We start from the raw sequence: 18,786 nt of genomic DNA on the forward strand, positions 1-18,786 counted from the left end.
CCATTATTTTGTGTCATCTGACAAATAAAACATAGACATACTACATTATTCCCTCCAAATTAAAGTAAATGACAATAGACTTACCTGTGGATGAAATGCTTGTGGGGGCATCTGTTGTTGAAACAACAACTGCTCTGACATCACCTGCTGTTGCGGGAACATCACTTGTTGGGGCATAAATTGCTGATGTGTTGACATCTCTGCTGACATCATTTGGGGTGACACACTGTTTTCTTGTTGAAACACCATTTGCTGTGGAGAGGAGTTAATTTGTTGCTGTGATAATGTCATTTGCTGCTGGGGGGAAGTCACTTGTTGAGGCATAAAATGCTGCTGTGTTAACACTTCTGATGACATCATTTGGGGTGAAATATGTTCTTGTTGAAACATCATTTGTTGTGGTGATGACACAATCTGAGGTTGTGGAGAGATCAGTTGTTGAGGGGGCATTTGTGGTTGAGAGGACATCATCATTTGTTGTTGTGGTAGCATTGGCATTTGCTGCTGTAGCAACATCATGTCTCCAGTCTGAAATGGTACAAGAGGAACCTGGTCTTCATACTGGATTTCTGACATATTTTCAAATTCTGGATCAGGTGGCAAGGTAGGCGGAGGGGGCAAAGGAACATCTAGACGCTCTTTACCAAATAGGCGCACCTGAGGTCTGGGAACTCGAAATGTAATGTCCCCTTGCTGAATCCCACCAGTATCATCTCTTTGGTGATTCATCATGCCAGCATATTGGCCTCCGTTTAGGCCCTCTAGCTGATCAAATCCTTGCCCTCCAAACCCAAGGACCTGCTGACTTCCAGGTGGGAATCCAATTATTTGCTGAGAGCTTAGGTCTTGATAGGGCATGCCAGCATCACTATAGCCAAGCTGAATGTCTGGTGGAAATCCTCCGTGCATTCCCATTGTTGCTGGATAAGGGGTTTCATAATAGCCTGATTGTCCAATATCAGAGTAACCCATTTGACCATCTCCATTGTAAAGTTCTTGGCCATTTTCATCATAATACACTTGACCCTGAGGGTCAACAAAACCATCTATCTCCCCTCTATACATATGACCCTCACCCATTAGTGCATAGTAGTCAAGAGCCTCATCACCATACATTGCTTGTTGTTGTTGGTACCCAAAATAATTAGCTTCCTGGTTATCATAATAACCTTGAGCAGAAGTGTAAGGATTATTGTGATCATACGATTCATCTTCATAATATTCTAGATTTGGATCATAGAACCCTTCATCATAGTACCTTTGATCTTGATAACGCCCTGTCTCATCGTAGTAACCATATTGACCCTGGTTTGCATATGCCTGCTCTGCCTCAATTCCATAACCACCATAGCCATCATCATCATAATATTCTCCATAAGCATAACCATTATGGTCATGTCCATAGTCATCCTCCTCAAAATCATAGCCATCATTATAATAACCATGGAGATGCCGTCTGGAACTGGACTGTCCTCTGTTTCCTCTACGACCCCCAAAGCCATGGCGTCCTGAATGTTCTCCTGTTTTGCGGGACAGGAAGCGTTTGGTTAGCCAATTAGTCACCGCTGCAACCTTACCCAGTAACGAGCTGCTGTTTTTGAAGTCGTCTGCAGGTCCCTTGCTGTCTTTTTTTTTAAATAAACCTTTGAAGAAACCGCCTTTCTTCCTTGAGTCTCCTCCTCCCAGACGAAGCAACATGTACGTTGGCTTTTTCCCACCATTTGCAGCTGCCTTCTCTTTGGCCTCCTTCTCCTTCTTTTTCTTTTGGCTGGACTTAAACCTCATCATGAAACGAGAGGTATTTTTTAACATAGATTTTCGGCGTTTCTTCTTAGCTATTCGACTCTTTCTTCTCCCCAATCCAAGGAACAGACGTGAAGTACTTTTCAGCTTCTTTACACTGTTTCTGCGCCTTTTGAAACCAGAAAATTTCATAAACATCCTGGACATGTTCTTCAAGCCTTTTTTTGGTATCTCTTTTGTAGGGGCCAGCGGAGTTTCCTCTTTCCTTTTGCCTTTTTTCTTTTTAGCATCTGCATCAGATTTTCCTCCTTTATCTTTAGATTTATGTTTGGATTTACCATAATTGTCTTCATCCTCATCATATTCTTCTTCATCATCCTCATCCTCATCAAAATCTTCAGAGTCTTCCTCACGTCTAGATTTCCCACCTTTTTTTCCTTTAGCCCCTTTACCTCCTCGACCACGCCCTTTCCTGTCATCCTCTGAGTCTTCTTCATCCTCTTCCTCACTGAACTCCTCTTCTTCACTTAGGGGTTCTTCCTCTTCTTCCTCAGATTCCACTTTCTTGCTTTTTCCTTTGTCTTTTCCTTTTTTCCCATCATCTTTCCCCTTAGGTGTCTCCTCCTTTCCTTTCTTCCCCCCTTTCTTATCATCTTTTCCACCTTTCTTTTCATCTTTACCAGCTTTCTTGTCATCCTTTCCACCTTTCTTGTCATCTTTTCCTCCCTTTTTGTCATCTTTCCCTTTTTTTTCTTCTTCTTTTTTTTTCTCTGGTTCAGCTTTACCACCCTTCTTGGTGTCCTTTTTTGCATCTTTCTTGCCTGGCATTTTGTAAAATGGCTAGACGAACACCATGTCTCTTATGCAGGAGGCAATGCTGCTGACCTTCGAACAAAAGAAATAACACGTCATAATTGTAAAGCAGCAATGTAACAATACTGCTGTTGATGTAAAATCTAATTTATAGCAAAAGTGATCACAAACCAACCTTTAAAAGATTTGTTGTGTTAGATATGCCTGTATAACTTTCCAGTGGAACTATGGGATGGTTCAGTATGAGGAGAAGTCCACCTAGGCCAAGCAGTTCTGCACTGCTCAAATTTGATCCCCATGAAGGCTTCTATCCAGAAATGCATAACTAAATGTTAGTAACAACACACATTTTCACACAAGCTTTAAAATATTTCACAATATAATTAATGTCACCAACTCATTCAGGAATTATAACAAGTGCTATTTACTAGAATTAAATTAACCTTAGTAATACTGTTAACTCCTATTTTCTTACTCTTCATAACTGCTATCTGGTATTTCCTTACGCTCCAGTTTTAAATATCATTTGAAGTAGTTACTGTAAGGTTTCAATCTTCCATCTAGGAAATATGTACATTACATAACTGCTCTGAACAGTGTAACTATTGATAAATATAATAATTCTCATAAGCACACAAAGTTTTATTTCAGTAGACTGAACGAGTCAGAGGTTGAAACAGAGTCTGCTAATCCAATAATAGCTTTGTCAAACATAACCTAGCTACAGCTATTACGAAACAGATAGTAAATATGTTGGTTTGGCTCGTTTCCATTCTGTAAGATCCTTAAGGCGCTTCTGCAATACACCAGATTCAACCTTTTAACATGAAAAATGTGCAGTTACTCCAGCTCAAGCTCTGCCCCGTCTGTGGGTCGGTATTTCTCCTGTAGATTTGAATCCAGTGTCAACTTTTAGGGATGGTGTTGCCAAAATCTTTCCTGAAGACGGCTTTCCATCACAATCACCTTCACTTCAGTGCCAAACAGTGGCTAAAAAAAGGTCTGTATTCACAGGTTGGTTCTGGAGTTTTCAAATTTGTTGTGTCCGGATCATAGATCCCCTCCAGGTTCAAGAAAAATTTAAAAAAGAAAGAAAGAAAGAAAAAAATTGTAGGCGAATGTTTAAAGGTTGTAATTTTCTTTTTCCTGTGAGCTACTATATCTTTTGAGGCATTCCAAAACTCAGCACGGCGTCATGTTCACACACAGCGCTTCTCGGCATGTGGGATACCCAGTGTGTACACGAGAAACGTTCGACAGGGAGAAAAAGAGAAGGGCAGATGAGTTTTGTGTGTGTGTGTGTGTGTGTGTGTGTGTGTGTAGACAGTTCCTTGTATCAGGTCGTGGAAGTCTTCATCTGGCTCTACAGGTGAAACCTGAGATCTCTGAGCGGCTGAGGGGGCGGAGCATAAATAATACAATAGTTTCGGAGATACAGCGAGAGACAGACACTGAGATAAGCCTGATTGGCAATAAGAAGCCATCAACTATCCAATAACTACCAACCTCAAACTTAATTTGTGTACATAATAGAAGTCGCGTGGAACATCTGAATGCCATCTGCTCTGAAATCTGCTTTCTCTGTTTAAGCCACACAAACAAATATTGGCAGGTGTGAGGATGTTAAGGTGCACACAAACACATGCTTTCCTCTAATTTAAATAAACTCAAAATGAGTGAATCAGTCATTCATAATGTGTGTCTACACATACAGAACAGATGTGGGTGTTAACAACCGCTGGTTGAAGAAATGATTGGTGTCTTCTATCTTGGTATCTGACGAAAACCTGTCAGAAACATACACAGGATCGGTAACAGTGCTGTGATTGTCAGCACCACCAACCAAATTATCCCTGTTCCAGAGGGAGGGCGTCAGATTGCCGGATCTGTCCTGGTACAGATTACAGGTGTTGGGTTGCCATTTCCAGATCTTTTGGTAGGTCTATCTGATCGTTACCAACTGACAAAGAGTGCATGTTGAGGATGTGTATGCATGTGTGCACACAGGTTCACAATGTCATCTAGGAAATAAACAGAATGTGATGCTGGAGTGCTTTCCTTTCCAAAATTCAGCGCCTGTCTGCATGTGTGCCTTTGAAGGAGTATGAAAAGACCCTATCAAACGTGAAAAGCTCTGAGCTGCAGCCAGTCTCCTCTCTCCCAAAGCAATCGCTGTTGGCAGGTGGTCCTCCATCTTTTGATAGAATTTGTAAAGATGAAAAAAAAAAAAGAAGCAGAGAGACTGGGATACATGCCTGAGAGAATAAAGCAGAATCATGGCAGAGGTGCATTTGATGAGACTCATCAAAAGCATTCAGATCCTTGGGGGAAGCAAGAGGTCATCTTTGTCAGTTTAACACACAAACCAGTGTGCACGCACACACACACACAAACATGCAGCAATCTGCTGCTATCTAGTGGAGCACCTAAATACCTGCAGCAGTGATAGGTTTGGATTTGGTTATCAGGTAAAGATGTAGGCCTGCAGCATCCAGAAGCTTTTGCACAAATACAGTTTGTTTGATATGATTTTAAAATCTTATCACATAACCGTGTGGTTCTCTAGGAAACCAAAACCCAGAAAAAGCAGTAACTTGCATGGAGAATGTTTATTGTGACAGACTGCAGGCTTGTGTGTGAGTATGTGTGTGTCAGTGTGTGTGTGTGTAAAAACGAGCAATGTCTATGCTGTCAAAAACCAACCTCAGGAAATCCAAGTGCTCCATAGTCAGGTTTCCCCATCCTCTTTCAGGTCCACGGGGGGAAAAGACGAAGAAAATACGTGTAAAAAAACAACAAAAATTATCCAAGCCCGTTTACATTTTCTCAATCCATAGCTCCATGCCTTTTCTGCTCTTCTGGCATTAGCTCAAAGCAGCAGGGGTTGGTCTGCAGGGAGGAAAAGTGTGCCACCGGGAACGGAGGATGAATATTTAACGACCGCTATTCTTCGGCAGCCAGCCGGGGGCTTGAGTTCCACTCACTCTGGGGAGAGTAGATGAGCGCCGCGGGTGGGCATTACTTTACTACCGGTCATAAACACTCTTAGGCTAAACCTAACTCCCTTACACACGTCAGACAATATGATAATTATATGAAAAACAATTGTTAAATGAACACATCTGACTTTACCAACCACAAACCCGCCAGTTGAGGAAGTTTAGGCCTTTGTGTGTTAAACACTTCCTCTGTATCCGGTCTGCACACGGTGGGAAACTGTGTCATGGGCTGGCTCCAGGGATGAACGTGGAATAACAGATGAAGGTGAGAGTTACACATAAAAATAAATAAATAAATAATAAAAGTACCATGTCTCCGAGTGAGCAGTCCTGCTGCTGCCCACCAGATGGACCCGCCTGACAACAAACTTAACTGCGGAGGCAGAGCCACACAAACTGCAGCATCTCCTCTGGATTCATTCAATAACCCAGACGACCTTGTCGTCTCCCGGCATCACCAGCTGGCCGACCGTATCAAAACAATTTTTGGCTTTCATATCAAACCTGCTGTGGCGATGCAAGACCTCGCTGGGTCTACAAAAGCAACAAGCCTTTGGCTACTTGGCGCTATTTTTAGAACCGTTTCCGCAACAGTGACTTGCACACTATAGACCTGGGCCATTTGTACGGATTAATAGTCTGATCCTGCTACAGATGCCAAACACCTTCACACCATTTTCAGTCAATGTTATCAGCCTGGTCAGCAGGTCTGTTTCACCTTCATCATTAAACTGCCAATTCATCAATTACTAATCAATAAAATGTCTGAAAATGTCTAAATATAGACCCACTGACAAGGCAGCAAATTTACAGTCCACATGCATAGATTCTGAGGTGATAAAGGGTGCATGCTCCCTACAATAACTCACGCTCTTTTTGCCCAAATATATCCATTTGTAGATCGTTTAACAGGTGAAAACGATTGCATCATGACCCTTATCTGAATACTGAATGACGTTTGGGACATTGTTGGTTCTAGCAGTGGTCTTATTAGTCCAATGGCCGGGTCCTGAAACTTGTTGTCTCTCATTTACTAATGTTTATGGTACAATAAAAGGGGACATATTAAGCAAAACTAACCTTTTGCATCCAATGGTGCTGCCAAGTGGGTCTCTGCTGCCTCTGTGGACACTCAAAATGTAAAAAAAATAAAATAAAAAAATTAACTGTTTTCTGACGGAGTTTCCTTTTATGAAAAATCTTCCTAGAATAAGCTGTTTCAAAAAGTCAGAGTTTGTGATGTCACAAATGGGGAAATTAGAATAAAACCAGCCCTAATGTACAAGACAGAGCTGCTGCTGGAGGAGCAGCAGCTCTACTCTGAGCCCCTCCCCTACACTGGAGCTTCTCAGCTTACAGCAGCCTGAGCAGGGAATGGCTGGGCATGGCCAACTCCAGCTTGTTTTCTTAAAGTGACTCTAAAGCGGCTCATTCTGGAAGGTACTTACATTGTCAATAATAAAATTGCTGAGTTTGCTTTATGTGAGAGGGATTTAGTGCCAAGAATGTCATAAACATATTTAGTATCAACCACTGAACTGTAATGACTTAGGAAAAGTCATAGTTTGTCCCCTTTAAATTGAAAATGTAGCTTTTACCATTAGTTTCTGGAAATATCCATCAAAATGTTGTTGTAAATTAATTAAAAGATACCCAGCTGTTGAAAGATATGGGAAGTTTCATAATATTTAACCATAAAAATCTGTTCTAAAATACATGCGAGTGGGTCTAAGTTTCTGGGCGACACCATATTGGATGCCATGTTTCCTTCTACACGAGCTCGTGAGGACAAAACACATGTACTGATTTGTAACAAATGGTTACAAAACTTTCACCATTAATAAACGTTGTTATTTTATACATTTACCTCTTTAATCGTTGCGAGTGAAGAAAGGGAATCTGATGTGTTTGTTATTTTGATGGAAGTTGCAATCCCAGGGATTTTCTACCCTAATGGCCATCCGTAGGTAAGGTCTTACTTGAACAATGAAAATAATATTTTCTTGCAATGATTTAGATATGTACTGTCCCCTTTTGCCAGGGGACATACACACTGTCACTTTAAGGTTTTATCATAAGTTACAGCTGACCACAACTACTGTTTTATTATTTTTACTTGAGTACTTTTTAAAGCTCAATATTAATATTACCGGGGTACTTATGTCACAGGTTTTGCCCTTGTTTTGAGTTTTTTTTATTCATTGAACCTTTTGAGCCACCGTAGATTATTTTGAAATGTCTTCTTGAAGACATACATATATGTTTGGTATGCTTGACTACAGAAAAACTTAACTTCAGGAAAACAAAGACTCGATAAAAAGAGTCCCGCTGAAAACTAAAGTTACAGAAGAAAATATAAGGTTTGATGCAGCATGGATACTATTTAATGCAAACATATAATTATTTTCTAAAATGCAGAGGTTGTTCCTTTTATCCCTCAATTTGTCTGACTGTTCTCCAAGTATATGGTTTCTCTTCCATGAATATATTTTCAGCATTGGTAGATGCAGAAAAGTCACACTTAGGAGTCTAAATAGTCACCAAAATGCAGGAGCACTGACTTCAGGACTCCCCCCTCAAAATATTTAGAATTATTTTTTGTGAGCATTCTTGTTTGCCTCCCGTGTGGAGATGCCTTTCATTTTTAAAGAAATAAACACAACTTGAACTTTTCAATTAAAAACAATGAGATGGGGATTAAACACTCGTTTATCTGCATTTATCTGGAGCACAGCATGGTGGCAACACCTAGAGGCATCAGTCCTGTTTTATTGTTTCTTGAGGAAAGCGTTGCATGATCATTTGTCAGTTTTAAAGACAGCATCAGTGGTTGTTGAAAGAAAGGCTGCCTTCTTAACAACATCTTATTTAGAGCCATAAAACAGTGACTATTCATAATGTTTGACATAAAGCACGAATCCTTCAGGCATGAGCAGCCTCCAGCTTTAACATATTGCTAATTTATAGGAAAGGGGTAGAAAATGTCTCTCATTATGAGCAAGCACGGGGTAAAGGGTGACTTTTATGAGTGATAAGAAAACAACTGGCTCCCTCATTCCTTTATATGAAGAATAACCAGAAACAGAGAATCAACAGAGAAGACAAGCAGCAGTCTAAGCCTATGGCAGCATCACTTCACATCTCGCACAGGCCTCCCACACCCTCCGCCTCTTCTAATTGGACACAGGGAAGATCATCAACATATTTCCTCCTGGAGCAGTCAGCTGAGGTTCGAGTTGGAACAGCTGCTCTGAGATCTCCAGACTCAGCAGCAGGTCAGACGGTGACTGTAGAAGCTTTCACTGGGATGGGGACATGTGTGTTTTGCTTGTGTGCAAGATAGTTAAAACAACCCAAAAAAATAAATAAATAAAACTGGGAATTTTCTCCCATGGATGGATGTGAGGTTGAGAAACAGAGAGGAAAAAAGAAGCATCCACATCCTCTTAATAGAGGCTCCACCTGGAAAGACCGTCTAGAGGAGGATAACAAGGCTGTCTTTCAGAGTGAGAGTCCTGCTGTGGGTCCATCAGTTTCAAATAATCCCTGCTGCTGCTGAAGCGTCCGCATTTCACATGTTGAACCCCTTCCTGTTCAGAGACGCCCCTCACTGCTGTCGCACTTCAAACCGCAGTGAATTTGTTCCTGTCACTCACAAGAGGGCCCATTTTGTGCTTCTACTACCCACAGATCAAAATGAGCTGTAATGAAATGGCATGAGGGGGAAATCGTTGCAGAACATTTCCTAATCAGAAGAGAAAGTCAGGAATAAACCTAAGAAGTGAATGATGACAATCGATTCTGGGGGTTTAAAAGTTACGTCCTGTGCAGTTTGTTCAGCGTCTGATTCTGCTGCTCTAATAGATGGCTGTTAAGAAAACTGCATTTGCCACCAAAGGTTTGTAAAAATTATGATAAAATCATGCTGGAAACAATGAAGAGCCTGAGTGTCCTCAAGAGGTGGCGTCTAACTCTGTCTCTTCTTATAAACAGAGCAGCAGTGTTGCTTTTCCTGTCCAATCTGTGGTCCGACTCAACACTCGAGAAGCTGTCATTTTCCACCACCCCCCTCGCTCTTCTCTCAGGAAGAAAATACTGTTTGGCTTGTTGTTACCCCTCCTAAAGCTCCAAATTATTTCTTTCTTGTACACATTCAAAATGTGTTGACTGTTCCCACACCATGTCACTAAGCACTCCACGGATTTCCTCAGCCTCCTGTCCACCACTGACACATCCTACAACAGCAGTCATCCAAGTATTCCTGCAGATGTTAGGACTCAGGTTGCACTGGACGTCTGCAAAAAAATATAAAAAAATGCAAAAATACAATTCCCCTGTAGTGCTCCTGCTCTTGAGTAACACCTTTTCAGGCTTGCGTGTGATTTTTGAAGCCCACATCTGTTTGTCGTGGATCTTTCAGTGAAGGTCATCCCAGCCAAACAAAGATCATACGTGCAGAATCGACTCTGCATCAACGTCACATTCTCCTCGTGATGGATGGGTTGCGTGTTGGAGTCTGTGAGAGAGGAATGAGATTTTTAGCTGTGGCAAACAATCTTGTAATAAACCAGAATTAGCATTTTTTTGGAACTGTAGACTGTCAATGTTGATTGTAAAAATAGTATTTATGAGTTTGCAGGAGCCATATAGGACAGAAAAGTGAAGACTCTGTAAGGAGAATGTCACACAAAACATGAATGGTGCTGTAAATAGCAATGCAAGACGTTAATTTATGCTGCCTTCTGCACCCACTTAAAATTCTTGGCTTCTTGCCTTTTTAGATGGTTTTTTACTAAGATTTATTGTCTTGGTCTGTCCCCAGAAGATAGTCGAGGAATAATCTTTCTCTGTGACGGTAAGTAGCGTGTCTCTTAATGTTTTTAATCTTTGATTTAATTTTAAAACTGTCACCGTCTGTTACATCGCACTTAAAGATACATACGAGTCTTTCCGATTAAACTTTTAAATGTGGGAAAATAAATGGAGTTTTTGAAAACTGAATAGAACTTTTAAAAGGAACATTGGGGTAACTAAAAAAGGCAAATGTGGCACAAAAATGAATGGAATAGGAATTAACATTTACTGAACAAAATAGTCATAAAATAAAGTTTGACATTTTTTGAAAATTGAACTTTTTCTTTTTTATTTTATATTCTGACAATTTATATTTTCACCAGCGAGTTTTCTGATTTTAACCGAAGAATTTAACCAGAACTTTCCACCATAAAAAGTGGATGTGCATTATGCTAGAGATTAGGACGGAGTAGAAACTGCCATTAAACAATCCTAAAAACTAAACAGACAAGGTGTGTTTTGGTCAAACATTAGCCTAATTTATCTAAAGAATTTGTATAAAAGAAGCATGTGGTTTTATTCAGATGAGCTTTTGCAGACATAAGCTGAGCAAATTTAGAGAAAAGAGGATTTTTGGTCACAGCTCTTCCAACCAAGCCATAAATTGTTTGGTCAGGATCTTAATCTTTTTTTTTTTTCTTTTCAAGAAGGATTATCCTTCTGGAACAGACTCTTCTGGTGAGACTTAAGATGAGCCTGGACAAATTATACTGAATAATCATTGTAACCCATTTAAATGGGTATATAATAAATAACAAAGATATAATATGTTACGTACTACTGCTCATCTAAAATTGTTTTTACACAAAGTTCGAATCGCGGGGGAGCAAGGCTCCCCTGAAAGGGTTATGGGCTCCCCTAAAAGCCCAGGGGGAGCACAAAACAAGATCCATTTGCTACATAAATTACATTATTTATATGGACTCTCAGCTTACTGGGGATTATTTTAAGTGGAGAGGACAGAGAACACTGTTGATGCACTCCAGGCAGCTGCGTCCTGTGCACGGCCACTGTAACATTCTCAAAGTAGCGCTTCCCAAAAAATATGTAATTACCGGTAGCTGACAATCGTTCATGTCCGCTACTATTCTCTGGTATTTTCTGTCTTTTATTTGTACTTGTCGCGCTCCGCTGCTCTTGAGCTCATCACTCGTGCTACGGCGACTTCACCTCACTGGCAAGGCAGTGCAGTGTGCACCCTGCTATTTTTGTGGCCAGTAGATCCCTTTGATCTGCTTAGTTCAAAAGCAACTCCTGAGCTGAAAAAGTAGGAAACCAGGCAGCAGTTTTTCTGGAGGGTTGAGAGGAGATGCAGGAAGATGAGAGACCGACAGGACAGGAAAATAGTCAAATTAAAACAAGAAAACAGAGTGCTTGAAAAGGTAGATTTATCCCCACTACACATTTTATACGCATGCAATATTTATATATTGATACGATTCAGATCACCTTCAGACTTAAGTCCCACACCCAGGGCTGTTTCAAGGCATTTTAGGGTCCAAGACAATATAGACCCCCCCCCCCCCCCCCCCACACACACACACACACACACACACTCCAGTTTCACAGGGCTCCTCCTAAAGCCTCTCTGCAGTTCACACTTTTTTTTTTTTACCTAACTGTAAAGCAACAATAAATACGTTTCCCAAATCTCCCTCCTAGTGGTTGAAGGCAGAATTACAATTGTTCTAGGTTCTAGGACTCTAGAAGGTGCTATATTAAATACAGGTCATTTACCGCTTGACAAATGGTAAATGGTTAGTGGTTCACTCAAGGATGAATTATCTCTTAAAAGGGACTTTACGGAGTTTTGAAATTTTATGCTCGCGATTGCCCCCTCAGGCCAAAAGCGTAACGGCAGCTTCAATAGTAGGCTCGTGCAAGAGGCGCGCATGCTGTACGTGCACACTCCTTAATGAAAATAACAGCTGAGTCAGTCCCTTGTGTGTGTGTGTGTGTGTGTGTGTGTGTGGCCCGGAGGACAGACGACAGGAGAACGTGCAGCTAATTAATTAAATAATTTGGTTCTGTACCTTACTCTTCAGCACAGCCGACAAAGGTTTAAGATGGGTCAGTCCTCCTGCATGCTCAGATCATTCCCTTCCCTTGCTTGAAAAATTGTTCCAAAATGAAAGTTGAACCCACATCTTTTTTATCTGTGAATTCAATGCCGTTCGGTGAGTCTCAAATAAAAATTTGGGCATATTACTGTAAAAAATATACCATTGATGTAAAAAAGAAACTCTAAATGAACTATGTTCACTTCCAGAATTGAACCCAGATCATCTGCATGGGAGTCAGACATCTTACTAGGAGAGCTAAAGCACCAATGAAATTCCTTGTATCTGTAGCATTTATATCATTGATGACAGCTGAAACAACGTTCAAAGAACGGTTCGGAGGGCTATGCCTGAGCGTGAACGTGCATGAAGCAGCCTGCTCGACCCGAGCATCTCTCTTTTTCTGTGATTTTACAGAAAAACAGGCAATCACAGTAAAAATGCCAGGGCTCATTCTCCAGGACCAGGGCATTGCAGGAGAATGTATGAAGAAGACATTTATTATTTCTGTACACGTTTTGGCTGTCAAACTTCCATAATGTCCCTTTAAAAACTATTTAGTGTTGCTTTAACATTGCATTTTCTATGTGTATCCTGATTCCTTTATTCATATTCTAAAGTGAAAAGATTGTATAAAAGAACTTTTCACAAACTTTATTTGGCCATTTATCAAGGCAACATTTTATATGCTTTACAGAGGCTCAATGATCAGTTTCCAAATTCAAATAAACGGCATTCTAGCACCCCTTTAAAGGTGCTCCAGACATCATAATAACTTAATTTTAATTTAACTTTCAATTTAAACTAATCTTTTCATGTCTCATTGTCATACATAATGGATGCTGAAATCATTAAAGAATCTACAGGTGCAGCTTCATCTCTCTTCACTCCTCTCTCCTCTGGGGCATTTTAGTAATCAGGGTGTCTTTAACAGGAGGAACTGATGTGGCCCAAATGAAATAAATGAAATGAGCCTCCAGTGAGGATCAGATGATTATTCAAAAGAAATTGTGCAAATCTATCAGGTCAGACATTTTAAAATCAGTTAAACCTCACGCCTCGTGTTTTTGCAAACAAAGCATTCAAAGAATTTTCCTTTCCGCGGTTTTTAGATGTACACCCCTGTTGAGCAAATGAAAGCAAAAAGGGCAACAGATGAAATTATCATGTGTTTCCTTCCCAGCAGGTGAATATTTGATCATCAGGAACCACTTGGATCTGAGCTGGCGCTTTCATGCCGATGCTGGGGAGCAGAGATAACACCTGTCTTTGGCACCAAAAAAGCACAGATATAGAATTTATTTGAAAGCTGAGGTATCTCCTAGGCCCATTACAAGAAGCCAAATTACAGTTACTGATCTTTTTATAGTACGGAGTGGGCGGTCCACCCAGAGTTATTTTCTTATTTAGACACGGTGGAGACATGTGGCAGCGGAGACACCTGTGGCTACAGATTTGGCAGACTTGTTGCTTTGAATAATTGTCCTCCAGTCAGTTTGAGACTCGTGGAAAATGTAAATGTTTATTCTTGATCTCGCTAGAAGAATCCTTTTCAAGCAAGTCTGAACTTAGACTTTTTAAACTACAATATAGCCTATTTGCATTTTAAACAACCCCAATAAAAAAAGAGCGTTTTATTCTACAATGCTCTTTATTTCCCACTTCAGTGGAATCAGTTTACGATAATTCAGTTAGAGTTAAATTTTGTTTGGAACAAACTTCAAACTAAAGTCCTTTGCTGCTATGTATTATGGTGTAATGCATTTTATATCGCCCTAAATAATTTATTTGCCAACAGATATTGTTTTCCATTGGGCATTTATGACAGCTAAAGGTTAAATAAAGATTGAGAATCAGTCCCCTGGAGGAGGAAGGCAGATGCGGGCTGGACAGAATAAATTTACCTGCTGTCGCCACATTAGATCTGACTGATCAAAGCTCATCTTTACAATTGTTTCAATGCATTTTACGAGTAGAGTAGAGATCTGAGGAATTACTGTAAAAGGAGTAATCACTGATCAGCAGGTGAGTAAAAACGGAGAAACGAAGGCAGCAGGAAACACTGCTAGTTTGAAACAAATCGACAAGCAGAGGCAAACAAGACCAGAGGGGACCAGGCAGGCAGCCAGGAGTCAAGGAACTAACTGAGTTCAAAGTTACTAATTCATCCAGGCAGCTGAAAGCAGGAAACACAGCTGAGATGGTCAAACGTGAATGAGGGGAAAGCAGCTCAAGATCCCAAAGTAGACGATCGATTTCACGTCCTAAATGCTTTGAAAAAACACAATTTATGGGATTAATCTGAGAAAGACGGTACTTGTAAAATGAGATTTTAAAGCCATATGCTAAATTTTCTTATTTTAAAATCAGTTTCTTGAGCCAGTATGTGCTAAAATGACCCGTTACAGGGTTCATGAAATGCAACTCAGACCCCCACCGCCTTTTGTGGCCAGAATATGGCAATTGCAACTTTTAGGTGCCAGTCTGGTCTGTTGGACTTAGAAAAAAATAGAGCTGACCTACCTGGTGCTGCAGTCTGCTTCCAGAATGTTTCCTGCATGTTGTTGAACATGAACACAGCTGATTTGTTTATTAGGGATGAAATACTCCTGTGGACAATAATGAAGATTGGGGAGACATTTCAGCTTTCATATTAAGGTGCTAAAAAGACAAACGCACCGCGAGGAGATACAGCGTGTGAAAAACTATTTGCCCCCTTCCTGATTTCTTATTCTTTTGCATGTTTGTTACACAAAATGTTTCTGATCATCAAACACATTTAACCATTAGTCAAAGATAACACAAGTAAACACAAAATGCAGTTTTGAAATGATGGTTTTTATTATTTAGGGAGAGAACAAAATCCAAACCTACATTGCCCTGTGTGAAAAAGTAATTGCCCCCTGAACCTAATAACTGGTTGGGCCTCCCTTAGCAGCAATAACTGCAATCAATCGTTTGTGATAACTTGCTACGAGTCTTTTACAGCGCTCTGGAGGAATTTTGGCCCACTCATCTTTGCAGAATTGTTGTAATTCAGCTTTATTTGAGGGTTTTCCAGCATGAACCGCCTTTTTAAGGTCATGCCATAGCATCTCAATAGGATTCAGGTCAGGACTTTGACTAGGCCACTCCAACATCTTCATTTTGTTGTTCTTCAGCCATTCAGAGGTGGATTTGCTGGTGTGTTTTGGGTCGTTGTCCTGCTGCAGCACCCAAGATGGCTTCAGCTTTAGTTGACGAACAGATGGCCGGACATTCTCCTTCAGGACGTTTTGGTAGACAGTAGAATTCACGGTTCCATTTATCACAGCAAGCCTTCCAGTTCCTGAAGCAGCAAAACAACCCCAGACCATCACACTACCACCACCATATTTTTCTGTTGAAATGCTGCGTTACTTCTACGCCAGAGGTAATGGGACATTTGCCTTCCAAAAAGTTCAACTTTTGTCTCATCAATCCACAAGGTATTTTCCCAAAAGTCTTGGCAATCCTTGAGATGTTTCTTAGCAAAACTGAGATGAGCCCTAATGTTCTTTTTGCTTAACCCTGGTTTGCGTCTTGGAAATCTGCCATGCAGGCCATCTTTCTTATGGTGGAGTCGTGAACACTGACCTTAACTGAGGCAAGTGAGGCTTGCAGTTCTTTAGAAGTTGTCCTGGGGTCTTTTGTGACCTCTCGGATGAGTTGTCTCTGCGCTCTTGGGGTAATTTTGGTCGGCCGCCCACTCCTGGGAAGGTTCACCACTGTTCCATGTTGTTGCCATTTGTGGATAATGGCTCTCACTGTGATTCGCTGGAGTCCCAAAGCTTTAGAAATGGCTTTATAACCTTTACCAGACTGATAGATCTCAATTACTTTTGTTCTCATTTGTTCTTGAATTTCTTTGGATCTTGGCATGATGTCTAGCTTTTGAGGTGCTTTTGGTCTACTTCTCTGTGTCAGGCAGCTCATATTTCAGTGATTTCTTGATTGAAACAGGTGTGGCAGTAATCAGGCTTGGGGGTGGCTACAGAAATTGAACTCAGGTGTGAAACACCACAGTTTGGTTATTTTTTAACAAGGGGGGCAATTACTTTTTCACACAGGGCAATGTAGGTTTGGATTTTGCTCTCTCCCTAAATAATAAAAACCATCATTTCAAAACTGCATTTTGTGTTTACTTGTGTTATCTTTGACTAACGGTTAAATGTGTTTGATGATCAGAAACATTTTGTGTGACAAACATGCAAAAGAATAAGAAATCAGGAAGGGGGCAAAGAGTTTTTCACACCACTGTAGATTTTGTTTTTGGTTCTAGCAAGCAAAACTGCCCAGTGTGCCTTTAAGCTTTATAAATTGACAGCAGAAAATAAACAATGATGCTTAATTTACAAAAGTCTTTAACGGGTTGAATAGTTTGTCACATTTTTGATTTGCTCAAAGAGACATGACAAAGAGACGTGTGCGTGTCTGTGTGAGTGTGTGCGTGTGTGTTTGTGTGTGTGTGTGTGTGTGTGCGTGTGTGTGTTTTTGGCAAACTACATGCAAAATATCTGATTGTCCATAGGACGGATTTCAGTGAGACTCTGAGGAAGTCTTCAATTGATATTCATCTACTATGAATTCACTTTAGGAGCCAGCCTGATTCACCGCTAAACTGATGTTAGCAAACTCAGTCTGTTTTACTGATGCTGTAAAACTTAATGTATCCAAGAGTCATATCTAACAAAGAGATTGTGCATTAAGTTTTTTTTTTTAGATTTTCAAATTCACATTATTTTTCAGCAATACAATTTGAATTTAGAACTCTGATATGAAAACCAGTAGATGAACCACTTTGCTTCAAGAAATATGAGGCTTTTGTTTCTTTTTCTTCACCATTTTAAAATGAAGAAACATAATTTAGAAGTTAGATCATCTCTTTTTTTAAAACATGCAGTAAGGAGAAGTAGAAATTAAGCTTTATTTGTCAAAATGCAGGTCAGCATCAGAGGCGGATAAAAATGTTCAACCCAAATGTTCAACATCAAAGAGCCAACCACAGGTAATAAAGCTGCTGGAGCCAAATCAGATATTAGTTTTGATGCCAAAGCAAAAAAAATAAAAATAAAATAAAATTATATATATATATATATATATATATATATATATATATATATATATATAGTCAGCTTGTTACCTTTTGGAGCCGCCGTGCTCTCCAGTCATTATACGGTTTGACTCCTAGAACAAACCGCGTGTCAACCTGCCCGGCGTCAGTCACTCTGCGCTTGGGTTTACAAACACGCTACATCCCGAACTCTTGCTCAGGTTCAGCTCAGCTTGAGTCAGGCCTTACAGGATGACTGAGTCCCAGCGGAGTTTGAGTCCCTGCGATCGCAGGTGATCCAGATGGGAGCTACTGTGGGACGCCTAGCTGACAAGGTGGAGTCCATAGCGACAGTAGTTCTCCAGCTTTCCGCTGCACAGCAGCAGCAGCAGACCTCCAGAAAACGGGAGTTACCGATCCTCAGCCTCCCGGAGAAGTGGGACAGCACGCATGGCTCCCCTGAGGGAATGTTAGCCACAGTCACCATGACCTTCGAATGTCAGCCCCACCGCTATGCCACAGCCCGCTCCTGTGTGGCGCTGCTCACCTCCCTCCTCACCGGCCAAGCTCAGGAGAGGGCCGCAGCCCTGTACAACAAGAAATCGGAGGCTTGCAATGACTATGATGTTTTTGTAGCCGAACTGAGGAGGATGATGCCCTGAAAGCAGTCTACCTTGAGGGGCTTTCCCCGCGTATCCAAGACGGGATGATAGGGAGGGAGACCCCAGAGACCCTGGACGAGGCGGCCGACCTCGCTCTTCAGATGGACCTGCGTCTTTTTACCCGTCGACCCGCTGAACCGCCTATAACGACGACCTCAGTACCAGCCCGTCCTCGCCCAGTCAGTTTGTCCCCTGACGAACCCATGCAGCTGGGACACCTGAACCCAGAAGAGAGAGAGAGAGACACTATAGGGAGGGGCTGTGCGCCTACTGTGGTGCTCCTGGCTATTGGCGTATCACCTGTCCCCTCCAGCCGGGAAACCCGGACTCCAAGTAGGCAGCAGCAGAGGGGTCCTACTTGGAGTAACCGGAGCCCCCTCAGCCCGCACCTTGCTCACAGTCACTCTTCATCTTCCCCAGGGACCCGTCGAGCTGGAGGCTCTCCTGGACTCCGGAGCAGCCGACTGCTTCATGGATCAAGATCTAGCCTCTCGACTTCACGTTTCCCTGTCCTCCCTCCGCCAGACCATTCCCGTCACCTCCGTTGATGGAACCCCTATCAGACCCTATCCAATCCACCAAGA

The 18,786-nt window shown here is 41.3% G+C and overlaps 1 protein-coding gene across 1 annotated transcript in view; it reads right to left on the bottom strand.

Annotated features, from left to right (window-relative positions):
- myo15ab (myosin XVAb) overlaps positions 1-18,786 on the bottom strand; it is a 103,134-nt gene that overhangs the window by 72,950 nt on the left and 11,398 nt on the right. The window contains exons 3-6 of the mRNA XM_070550631.1: positions 14,993-15,078; positions 5,260-10,071; positions 2,732-2,863; positions 85-2,628 (exon numbers count right to left, since the gene is read on the bottom strand). Coding sequence (XP_070406732.1) covers positions 85-2,571 — 2,487 coding nt within the window. The 5' untranslated portion in view covers positions 2,572-2,628; positions 2,732-2,863; positions 5,260-10,071; positions 14,993-15,078. The remainder of the gene's footprint in view (positions 1-84; positions 2,629-2,731; positions 2,864-5,259; positions 10,072-14,992; positions 15,079-18,786) is intronic.

The sequence above is a fragment of the Nothobranchius furzeri genome, chromosome 4 (assembly GCF_043380555.1).
Source record: "Nothobranchius furzeri strain GRZ-AD chromosome 4, NfurGRZ-RIMD1, whole genome shotgun sequence".
Lineage (NCBI taxonomy): Eukaryota > Metazoa > Chordata > Actinopteri > Cyprinodontiformes > Nothobranchiidae > Nothobranchius > Nothobranchius furzeri.